Genomic DNA, 12100 nt, shown 5'->3' with positions numbered 1-12100 from the left:
AAATGGGACGAAAGGCCGTAAGAGCAATGCCGCACCGCCCCTTTCAAATGTTGCTCCAGATTTAGGGGTTGGAAGTTTTACTTGTTTTATGTCTACAACTATGCCTCTACGCATTTTTTACAATTTAAATGATAATGGTGCCATTTTAAAGCAGAAAATGTGAAAAAAGCAAAAAATTGAAAAAAGTGAAAGTAAAAACATGAAAAAACTAAATAGGCAAAATGTAATGATAGGAGGTGGTAAAATAAACCAAATACTATCAAAAACAAACTAAACTAAACAAGATAAATGCAAATTAAAATACTTAAAAATGAAACAACAAAAACATAAATTAGGAGAAGTAAAGTTTTTCGTAGAACAAAAGTAGTTCAAAAAAACGGGAAAAATAAAGATCTTCGAAAAAAATATTGGGCAGTACAGAGTTAAATCAAATTATTTTCCCAAATGTTATTTTTCGCCAATCCATTTTAAAAAAACCTAGTCATAAAGTCAATGATATGTATGCTTCGACTTAAATTTCAGGAATTTTATAAATTTTCTGCGTAAAAAAAATTACGGGAAATCTCGACAACTCCCAGGACGGGAATTTGGACGCTCTTCATCTGGGTTGCCCATCCTTTTGGCCCTGTCTTGGGTTTTCCTAAAACGTTGGCGGGCCAGATATTTTTTATTATAATTTTTGATGACAAAAAAGAAAACAAAATTCCAATTAAAACAATTATTGAAAGAAGTGTTAACGCAGCATTTGTTTAAATTATTAAATAAAACATGCTCAATTTTTATTTTTAATAGTAGAACTAAAGATTACTTGTGAAAAAGAAGAATACCCCATTTATTTAAATAAGCCTTTTTTTGCAAAAGCTTTTTATTTTTATTTATTTATTTTTATTTTATTTTGTTCAAATATATTTTCTTCAATCCTTCAAAATATTGTTGATACAACAATCATACTGAACTGAACAAAATAAGTTAAATGTTATTTTATATTCTAAACTGAAAAAAAGCAAAACTTCAATAAGTATTTTTAAGAATCACAGTGTCACTAAATTGCGCGTTTTGTAAAAATTGCTGAATTATTACTGTTTCAGCTCTTTTGTTTGATACAGTCTAATCATACCGTTGTATGCCAACAAGTATTTTTTCTCTTACAGTTGTATGCCCAATCAAACAAATTAAACCAATATCAAACTGACTTCCTTGAACTTGCACGCAATTGCAAACAATCATAAATTCAGATCCATTTGGATTCCAAACACGAACCTTGTTCAACAGACTCCGAATGTATGTAATGAAATTATGGATGATTGAATCAATAAACAAAACCAGCAGGAAACCAAAGTAGTTCTCACAACGCACTCATTTGGCAGCAATCTCGGAAGGAGGTGCTCCGGAAGCAAATAACCGTACAATAAAATTTCTCAATTGCAAATAAACACATTTTTCTGCCTTCCAGATTTGATTTTATCTAAATACACACTGCCTAAATATATAATGTTATGATAGCCTAAAATAGACAGCAGTAAAAAAGAGGAACATTTTCGTGCTTCCCCTTTCACAGCTACAAATCACACCGCCAGACGGGTGTTATTTACCTTACGCGTGTTGAAAAATGTACGATTTTATAGATAAACACAAATAAATACTTTGCGCGAGCGCCTGAAAGGTAGACCGAACGCACAGCAGCGCACCTGCCTCCGCTCTCCGGAAGATAAATCACTCGTTTGCCTGATGTTTACTCTGTGCTCGCTCGCTAGCTCGCTGTTATTGGTATTTGCACTAGACAAAGTGTCATCCAGCTGAACGATCGCAATCGTTTCCCGCCGTGTTGTTTCTGGTACACTTGGCGTCCAGTTAGGTGATGACAGAGCGACACTTTTGAGCGCAATTGAATTCTTTTTGATTAAACCGATGACTGCTGGAGCAAAATTAGCCGACACGCTTTTTGATTTTTTATAAACTGTATTAGTGATAACATCAGTCGTAAAGTATAGTTGAATGAAAAATGATGCGTCATATTTGTAGGTTGTAGGTTTGAAAACTAACAGTCAGGAAAAGAGAATGCAGTGACATTTTCGGCTGAAAATATGTTCTAATAAGGCTGAATATTGGAATTCATATCATAACTGGATTCTTTTTCATATTTTTCTTCTTGTTGCCCCATAAACCGTTTTTAACTTTGATTTCATGATTATTTTTTTCTCTTTCTTTCTCTTTTTCTCCTACTCTTCATGTGTATACTGCTACTAATCATCTACTACTACCACAAACACAACCACCCTTGCCTGCTGCATCCGTTCTACTACTGCCGCTATTCTACTACCATCATATTTTTCTAAAATCGAACAAATGACACCACGAAAACAACACGAAATCATCACAATCTTATCCCAATATACCAAATACACTAAATAAACACAAATTTCTGCGGCCACGCTGCGCGGCCCCAAATTCCGCCACTGCCATTTCGCAAATCTATCATTCCAAATTATCTAACCTCGAAAAATGAAACGAAAACAAAATGGCCGCCGCGCTCTTTGATGCACTATTGGGAACACTGCCGTCGTCACCACGCCAACCAAATGTTGTAATTGTTGTCATTTTTACCAAAATCTTCTCTTGATGGATGACATTTTTGTAAGTAAACCAATTTGAACCTGTTCTCTACGCTCTTGGGTTTGGTTCTGCTGAGCGTGCTTTCTAGTTTGAAGATTTATCGCTTATCGCTTGCGCGAAACCTAACAGAAAAACAAAGCTTCCCTGCGCCATGATTGGTTTTCGAAAATTGGATACTGCTGGCAACACTGCTCGACGAAACATTTGAATGATCAAATGATACCGCTCAACATTGTTCAAATTGGAAAGTTGACAGCTTAACCATTTGCATCATGCTTTACTCCACTGTGGCTGCGTACTTCATTGAACTCATCAATAGAACACCTCAACGAACTATAAGACAAATCAGAATGCATAAACAACACCAACATTTTAACATCTAATACACTCAACCTCCGGTTGTTGGTGAATAAGGTCAACCTAAAATGTGACGAACTGTCACTTTTTACCCGCTACTCACATTTACTATCAAACCAAACGTTTGGTAGTAGGAGTGAGCTCTGTGTAAAGAGGGTGTCAAACTAAAAAATGACCCCGTTCGTTTGACAACAATTGGTGTCAAACCATCGGAGTTTTTGAGTAAGAATTAGATTTTGAGTATTTCGACCAAAAATTACCCCAAAATTAGGTGAAATTAACCTCGATTTCCAATTCAACGCAAAACTTTTTCCTAAGTAATCATGGATTAGGGTGCGAAGTACCTTCCCACTTTGTTTTCTGACAGCTCACCATCATGATATAGCTACATTCTTTACTGCCAAAAAGCTCCAATCAACCACCATCGCGGGTCGCCCTCTTTCGAACTCGCGGTGACTCTCTGATGTGCGTCATCATGTTTTGATGCTCGGATGCACTTTGCCCCTACAGCAATAACATCCCCGGGGGGGTCATGAAAAATATTTCCTTTTTTTGCAGAAGACTCCAACACAATTTTGGGCGTCCACTCTTTTGTTCCATCCACTCTTGCGAGGACGACGGATTTTTATTTGCGTTCACCAGATTGCATACTTTTGGGCGCTGGGTTGGAATCAAGTTCAATTTATCTTGACTGGCTGTTTTTGCCGGGGTCCTCTGCGGCTGCATCTGACAGCATGACATGTGCGGTGAACGCAACCAGTGAGATTATGATCTCTTCCATTGCTTTGGTTGCATGCCTTTAACAGAATACAAAAAAGTCTAACTTTTTAAGCTTTCAAAAAAAATTCAAACGCTAAACCAGTCCACACAATGAAATCGAAGCAGAAATCCCCTAATCCAACTTAAAAGATGCAAATTCCCTCGAGAATCACATTTTTTTTGCGCCACTCTGTCCCCAAAAAAATGGGGGCCTGAAAGGTTCCCACGCAACGGTCACACCCTTCTCAGCAAGATTGCCGCCTTTTAGGGGCAGTCGACAAAGAAAAGAAAAAGCAACCCCGTCGCAAATTTCGTGCTTCTCCGGTCGTAAACCTAGACTTGATTCAATTTGGACGAGACTCGTTTAGGAGGGTGGTGCTGGCAAAGGGGCTGACCTTCAAGAACTTTACTTTTTGTGCTGACTCAAATCCATTTGGAGAAAAAGTGGACACGTCCTATTTTCGTCCCTTTGTTGATATTGTTATTTAAAGTAACCGAAGCTTGTTGAGCCCGCCAGATTTGGGACGGTCACGCAATCCGTATCTGAATGCCACGTTCCGGTTGATGGTTGGAGCGTAGAATGATGATTGCCCGAGTCGTAAACCTATGTGACTTCCCACAGGAAGTTATTAAGGAAGGACTTGCGGAAAAGTATGTCACAAAAAATGTATGTCATGATTTGGTACAAAAAAATCAGCACTGCGTTGATATTAAAACTCACTTTTGAACGACCAAGCAATCTGACTTTTAGATAACCCTCTAACAATTCCAAACCATTAACTCCAGCAGCTGCTAAAAACCAAGCATCTAACTCATCAGCTAATGGCCACTCTCCCCTATCGCCGCGCCGCGCGGCTACACGCCTCATTAACCCTTAATTACCCATTCCGGACGAGTTTTTGTCCTTCGGTTCTGGAGTCTTACCATTTCTTATCGATTCATCCTTCCGGTGGCCCCCCATAATCGTAAACTGTTTTCCGGCTAGGCGTTTTTCTCGCTCTCTCTTTCTTCCTATCGTTTTATTACTTGCGCAGTCACACCGCGCCATCTACAGGGAGCGAACTCGTTCCGTTTGGCTAAGGCACTATCGCCCGAAAGTATGCTATCGCTGAAGCACGCACAAATTTTCGCCACCACCACTTATGCTGGGCGTCAGTTGGTCTAGTCGGCACTGTGACATAAATTAAGATTAAAGTAGTCCTTGGTTTGCTTTACGAGATCACTCGCGCGTACACACACACACACACACATGCTCGCATACATAAAGTTTACGAACACTAAACCGTACAGCCTGCTTCGTTATGCATAGCTCCACCGCCGACCACCTTCACCTTCCTCAACAGAAATAATATTCATGGAAAAGAAAGCAAAAAATAAGCACATTTTTCGCTTATCTAGACATTTACTTCTTGACACAACTAGATTACGATCAACAACTCTGGCCGTCGTCTTCGTCGTGGCACGAGGCGTCTACACGCTAAATTAAATTTACCCAGTATGGACCCGGAAACCACTGAGTATTTCTCAACACTTTACAGTACCCAGTGACAGAAAGAACTCAACTTTGAGCAACCTCCAATAAGCGTGTACACTTTATTAACTTAGGCGCTGAGTTGTCTGGGATGCCGTCTGGTCTGTTTGTGCTATCCCTTGATAACAACCGCGACTACGTTGCTAGGCGGGACCAGACCGGAACACAACAGGCCTTAAAAATGGAAGGAAAAAAACTACTCAGATTTTTTCGACAACAAGCATACTCAAAATTGAGTCTCAGGGCAAATGTCAGATTTTTTATTGTGTCACAACATTGATTCAGAATTTCAATTCACCTTTATTCGAGAGAAATCCACCAATTTCTGACAACTGCGTCAAAACTAATTGTTGAGTGAGTTCGGCTTTGACGAAATTTTGTTGACATTTCTACACTAATTGTTCTCAATTCAAACTCGTTTTACTCGTCATCCTGCCGTCCATCTCAGTGCAATTTTCCGTTCTTCTCGTTTACTGTCCAACTATGTTTTGTTCACTCTTTTTCGTTGTTTGTTTTATATCCAAATAGAAGTTGAAATTGTTTTGGTTTAACTATTTTGTTGTGTTGATTATCTTTTTCTGCATTCAACTCTATTGTATTGTTTCCCTTTCTGTTTCTAACAACAACTATATGTTTCTAACAGCTTATTTTCTTCGTTCTCTTCTTTTGACGTTCCATAGCCGATTGTTTATGTTTCTGTCGTGTTGTGAGTTGTTTTTCCTTTTCCTCCTGTCCCAGTGTGCTCGTTTGAAGATCGGATTCTGCCAAAAAAAAGCTGATGCATTTTTTTTTCTTGGCAAATCTGTGCGTCTGTGCTTGAATGTGCTAAAACAGTATCTGTCTGCGGAGATGTTTGTGTGTTTGTTTATATGGGCTAAAGGATAATTTTCTTCCCTAGAAAAAAATGCAGTTTGCTTCACGCAAAACTAGGAATAACTTGACAGATCGTTATTATATATAACTGAAAAAAAAACAAATATACATAAAAAAAATCCAAAACAAAAAAGGGATTTCAAATATTTCTAGTTTTGCGTGTTTGATGGTTTAATGGTTTGTTGGCAAAAGGATTTAACGTTAATATATTTTTAAATGGTTTCTAATTGTCAATGTTTCGTTCGACTCTTACGAACTTCCTATACAAAAAAAACAACTTTTGCAAAAACTTGAACCAACAAAACAAAATCGAAAGCAATTGCATCCACAACTCTTCGCGCTCGGATTTTCCAACTTAGTTCGTTTGACTTTCCTATTTGTGTTTGAGCATTTCCGTTTGAATATAAAGCAAAGAAAGCAAGTGAGAATAAAACGTTTTCCTCCTTTCTTTCTTTGTCGAATTATCTTGGCCAGGCGTGTGCCGCCGCTGGAATTCAATTTCACTAACCGACTTTTCCGTTTCCTATTCTTCTTTCCCCCCTCTCCCCTTTCGTTTTCCCTCTCTCTCTCTTTCCAATTACGGAAACGATCCGGATTCGGCCGCGCCAGACGACGAACTGACAGGCATCATCGAGGCGGCGGAATCGAAGGCCGCCGAAGACCTGACGGAGGAGGACAAGATGGCGCTACTCGGCAGGCCCAAGGCCGGTGATATTGTCAGGGCACAACTTAGGATAAAAGAAAGTAAAGAATTTAAGGTGAGTGTGATTGGCGGGATTCTTTGCGCTCTCAGTTTCCGCGAACTGTACTAGGTTATGTCGCTTTTTTTCTTCTCCAATTTGGAAGAAGGGAAAACTTTTGTGTTTGATCGACCGACGTGTCCCGGAGCAGACAGAATGTTGGGGCCTTTGTCAAAGGGAAGGAAAACGCTCAGACAATGGGGCAATTTGTTTCATTCATTGCGATAAAGCGAAGCTGAAGAAACGGAAAAGCCTGAAAAGCGATTACGTGCACAATGAAAGAAGTCAATTCAGTTGATTGATAAATATATGTGTCATTGGTAGCAAAAAACAGTTATTTTTGAAAGACTATGCTGCTCCTGTTTGCATAAATATCCCATTGGGATGGAATCTTAATGTATGGAAAAAATTAGAATAAGAAAGATCTAAACATATTTTTGGGTCCTATTTGAACCTCCCAAAATTGAGAAGCGTTTGATAAAGTCTACGGTTGGCGGAAAGCGATTGACATTTGTATGGAAATTACAATGTACAATATTGAACTATTTTATTAAATTAACACCGTAGATAGTCTACCTTTTAAACAATAAGCTGACCATCATTCTGAATTCTTCTGTTTTTTATTCAATTCAATGAATAAGTTAAGCCTAACCTTAAATGTGAATAAGCCTAATGAGCAATTCCAGCTCAAATCAGGATTTTTTCTGGTACTTTTGTTCCCGACCCTCTCCGATTTCAATGAAACTTTGTAGACATGTTATCCTAGGCCTATATAAGTCATTTTTGTGTATGTGGAGCCAATAGTACTCGAGAATAACATTTGAGAAGGGCGTAAGGTATTTAAATATTTTAGTATTTTGCAATTTAAAAATTACTGTATCTCGAAGCCGTTGCATCGTATCAAAAAGTGGTCAAAGACAAACTTGTAGGAAATTAGACGGGCTTTCTGATAAAAATACACTGAAACAAAAATACACGCTACTTTTATGTCATTTTTCAATTTTTAAGTGTAAAAGTTAAATTTGAAGGTGATGTCACGATTTTTTCTTTCAAAATTTTTGAGGAAATAGCCTAAAATATGACCAAAAGACTGACGAAAAATGCAGGATGTCTCTCCTAAAAAAATACAAAAATCATTTACTAAAACTGTTTTTTTGAAAAGTGGTCTAAACGTCAAAATTTTTAAAAACCGGTAGTGGAAATCGATTCCCCAGATAATTTTACATAAAAGTCTCCATATTGACCATTGTCCTATGTCCAATCCTTGGGAAGATACAGCGGTTTTAAAAATAAAAATGTTGAATAAATGGGATTTTTGATGGTTTTTTACGTATTTTCTATATGACAGACTTGGTTTTTCAGTCTAGTAAATATTTTTAACGGAAAGCTCGTTCAATTTCCCATAAGTTTGCCTTTGACAGCTTTTTGATTTATTTCGTTTTTATATTTACGTAATCAAATTTACTATCCTGGTTTCTACCACACTGAAAAAAATATTCTATTTCAGTTATAAGCAATGTAATTAAGCTTATATCTGTAAGCCCTTACATCCAATTGAAATGCTGTCAAAGGCAAACTTATGAGAAATTGGACGAGCTTTCCGTTAAAAATATTTACGAGACTGAAAAACCAAGTCTGTCATATAGAAGTTGTAAAAAAACACCAAAAATCCCGTTTTTTCAGCATTTTTATTTTTTAAACCGCTGTATCTTCCCAAGGATTGGACATAGGACAATGGTCAATACGGAGACTTTTATGTAAAATTGTCTGGAGAATCCATTCCCACTACCGGTTTTTAAAAGTTTTGACGTTTAGACCACTTTTCAAAAAACACAGTTTTAGTAAATGATTTTTGTATTTTTTTAGGAGAGACATACCATCCTGCATTTTTCGTCAGTCTTTTAGTAACATTTTAGGCTATTTCCTCAAAAATTTTGAACGAAAAAAAATCGTGACATCACCTTCAAATTTAAGTTTAAGATTTAAAAATAAAAAAATCTCATAGATGTGGCGTGTATTTTTTTTCAGAAAGCCCGTCCAATTTCCTACAAGTTTGTCTTTGACCACTTTTTGATACGACGCAACGGCTTCGAGATACAGTAATTTTTAAATTACAGAATACAAAAATATTTAAATACCTTACGCCCTTCTCAAATGTTATTCTCGAGTTCTATTTGCTCCATATGCACAAAAATGGCTTTTATAGGCCTAGGATAACATGTCTACAAAGTTTCTTTGAAATCGGAGAGGGTCGGGTACAAAAGTATCAGAAAAATTCCTGATTTGAGCTGGAATTGCTCTAATATATCTTTGTTTTTAAATTCCATAGAAAAGGTGCAGGTGGTTATGTTCTACATGACCAATATGACAAAGAACTTTGTAGAAAACTCTAAAAAATCATTCTATTTTTATTTATAATTTTGAATTCTTCGCCAATTTTTTTAATCCTGAATAATTCATTCAAATTAAAAATTTTCACCTTTGCGGATATATTTTTTTGTTTTTGATATAAATTTCCAAAACACGAAAATATTGCCAACACAAGTATGGTTCGGTGAAATATCCGAGAATGTTGCACCATTGTGCCTTGTTGCGTTGCAGACCCCTTCCCCAGTACCAAGCATGCAACATTTTCGTAACGCGCGACATTTTTCGTTTTTCTGAATTGACACCTCACCAGAATAGAGCCCTTAGCACAAAGTTCTTTGTCAAACTCAAAAGTATCCAATCAGTTCATAATGTATGTAATGGAGAAATCTATCATTTAAAATTTATCAAAACATTCAACAATGTTAAAATAGGTCCGAATATCCCTTGAAATTACTTTCAATTTGAAACAAACTGTCAAAGTATATCCCCACTGTAAGAAGCAATTTATGCATCTGCAATCTACCCAACGTCCCAAAATGAAACTTTGTCACCAACAATGGTAAATTATGTGACTGTTATAAATCCCTCGTAATTTAGCCCATAATCACAAGTTTGCAACGTCTAATTGGATCCCAATTTTCGACCTTCTTCGAAGGTCCTTTCTGTCTGTCCTCAAACGTCTAGAAACACAAACACACGTACAGGCAGTCACTACCACCTAGTTGATAAGTGACATTATCGTCCTACCCTGCTGGAAGTAATCTCTTTTCCAAACGATCGTTGCTCCCCCTTAAGGCTGATGATCCCTGGTGCAACCCTCTCCAGAAACCCCCCGACGCCCCCAGATTTTAACTACTCCCTGACTTCTCATTTCTCTAAGCTTTTTATTACATTCCTTGTGCCTTTGGTGCCAACTTTGGGTTGGCCATCTTCCAAAAATCGGCCCCGCCCCGACGACGACCGGCGGCTGGCACAAGTGGCTTTATTTTCCGTGAAAAACACTTTTCCTTTTGTTTGGAGACGGATGGCCGGAGTCACAAAATCTCGTGCTTTTTGGTACTTACTCACTCATGCCTTTACACAGCAGCGGTGTAAACTTGGGTTCAGCAAACAACCAGAAAAGGGAGTTTTCAAGTTAGAGGAAGGAGCAAGAAAAGGGGGCACAGCTTTATCTCCGGAAAGACGAGGTTCAATCCAGCTTTATAGTCATGTTTTGTGAAATCTTGATTTTTTTAAGTTCAATTCCATATTTAAAATATATATGTTTATCAAACACTTGTAAAACATTTATAAGTGTTTCTCAATTTAAAAATTATTTGAATTACAATTAGAAAAAAGAGTTCAACACTTTCCCTAACTAAAGAAGAAAAATCATTCACGTTGAGCAAGGTGTGTCCCCGGAATTCCGCCCTCTCGTCCAGCCCGGCCAGATTTTAAAGTCCCACCAGGTACGCTGGAACCTGTAGTCACGTTACGACCATCCCGCAATCAAGGACGTCGTCGTCTGCGACTAAACAACCAGAACTCGCGCGTAGACAGAAGTCGTGAAGGCAAAGGTCACAGCCGCTGTACAGCTCCAAGGTGTACCTTTCCCGTCACAAATCATGGCAGCTTTCACACAGGTGCGAAGCTTTTCTCCGGTTGTTCGTGATTGTTTCTTCTTGTGAATGAGTTGTCGAGCTCCAGGCACATCGGTTGGTTGGTTGGTTGACTTTAGAACTTTTTTTTTACAGACTATTCTATGTTTATTTTGCTGTCTTTACCCAAACAGTCGGAACGTGGCTTGCTCAACGCTGAAAATTTTGCAAAATGCATGACTTTTCTGCGTCAAACGGTAAATAGTTGATACACCTGGCTGGGCTGGGTACGGAGTAACTGCCTCCGGTTGAGCAAAATGATGGAAAGCTCTTCGTTACGCTGGGACGTGACTACTTGAGTGGAAAACAGTGACAGATTGCTCGCTGCTTCGAGTTCTTTTTCGTGCGTCGTTCGTCCGTTGAGTGGCTTTGACGTGATTCTCGAACCGTTCCATCCGGTTTGACAAGGAATCGGTATATTTATTGCGGGTTGAATCTCCAGCTGATATTTTGAATGCTGTTGTTAAGTTTGGTCATGAAGGTTTTCTCCAATTATTTAAGCAAACTTGTTTTCATTGTTGATGGATTGGAAAATTTGATTGTTGTTTTCGTTTAATGATCCCTCGTGACAATACACTTTTTTATTTCAAAATTGTTTGTAGTTAGTTTAAAAAATCTGTAAATTAAAGTCAAAACTATAAAAATGACATCTAGTTCACAATTGAGAAAATAAATTTAAGTAAATTCATGATGGCTTTAATCTTTTAAGATTCAATTCGATTCAAAATTGCATTGAGATTAAAAGTTGCAATTTTAAAAGATGTCCTATGATATTGCCCATGCCCAATACAAAAAAAAGTTTAGACAATTGTTCACGATGGGGGGGGGGGCTGCGATTTCCAAAAGAGTGTCCACGTGATTTAAGGATGGTCTCTACATACATTTTTCAAAATAATGTCACCTCTTTCAAAGCGTTTATTTAAAATATCACTGTAAACGTAAGTCCATTAAATTGAATCCCGTTTATTTTTCATTTTTTTGTACAAACATTTTGGGATATTGTCATTTTTTGTTCTTTTATATTTAAATGACAATAATGTCCTTGAAAAATTAAAAAAGACATTAATTGAAAGATGTTTTTCTTGGTGTTATATAAGTGAATAACGTATTTTTTTAATTAATGATTTTTCACATTTGGCCCGCAAGCTCAAGTGGACTAAAATTTGGCCCGTCATTCAAACATTTTTGGCACCCCTGGTTTAAATTGATTGATGACATCA

General features: G+C 37.6%; 1 protein-coding gene across 15 annotated transcripts in view; it reads left to right on the top strand.

Annotated features, from left to right (window-relative positions):
* The window catches only part of LOC6037489 (sodium/calcium exchanger 1), a 270881-nt gene that overhangs the window by 192018 nt on the left and 66763 nt on the right, over positions 1 to 12100 (top strand). For 14 of the 15 annotated variants that reach the window (XM_038249774.1, XM_038249775.1, XM_038249768.1 and 11 more), the window contains one exon: positions 6743 to 6891. In XM_038249774.1, coding sequence (XP_038105702.1) covers positions 6743 to 6891 — 149 coding nt within the window. The remainder of the gene's footprint in view (positions 1 to 6742; positions 6892 to 12100) is intronic. The other variant, XM_038249777.1, reaches the window with a different exon arrangement.

The sequence above is a fragment of the Culex quinquefasciatus genome, chromosome 1, assembly GCF_015732765.1.
Source record: "Culex quinquefasciatus strain JHB chromosome 1, VPISU_Cqui_1.0_pri_paternal, whole genome shotgun sequence".
Lineage (NCBI taxonomy): Eukaryota > Metazoa > Arthropoda > Insecta > Diptera > Culicidae > Culex > Culex quinquefasciatus.
This window is presented reverse-complemented; position numbering and strand designations above follow the sequence as displayed.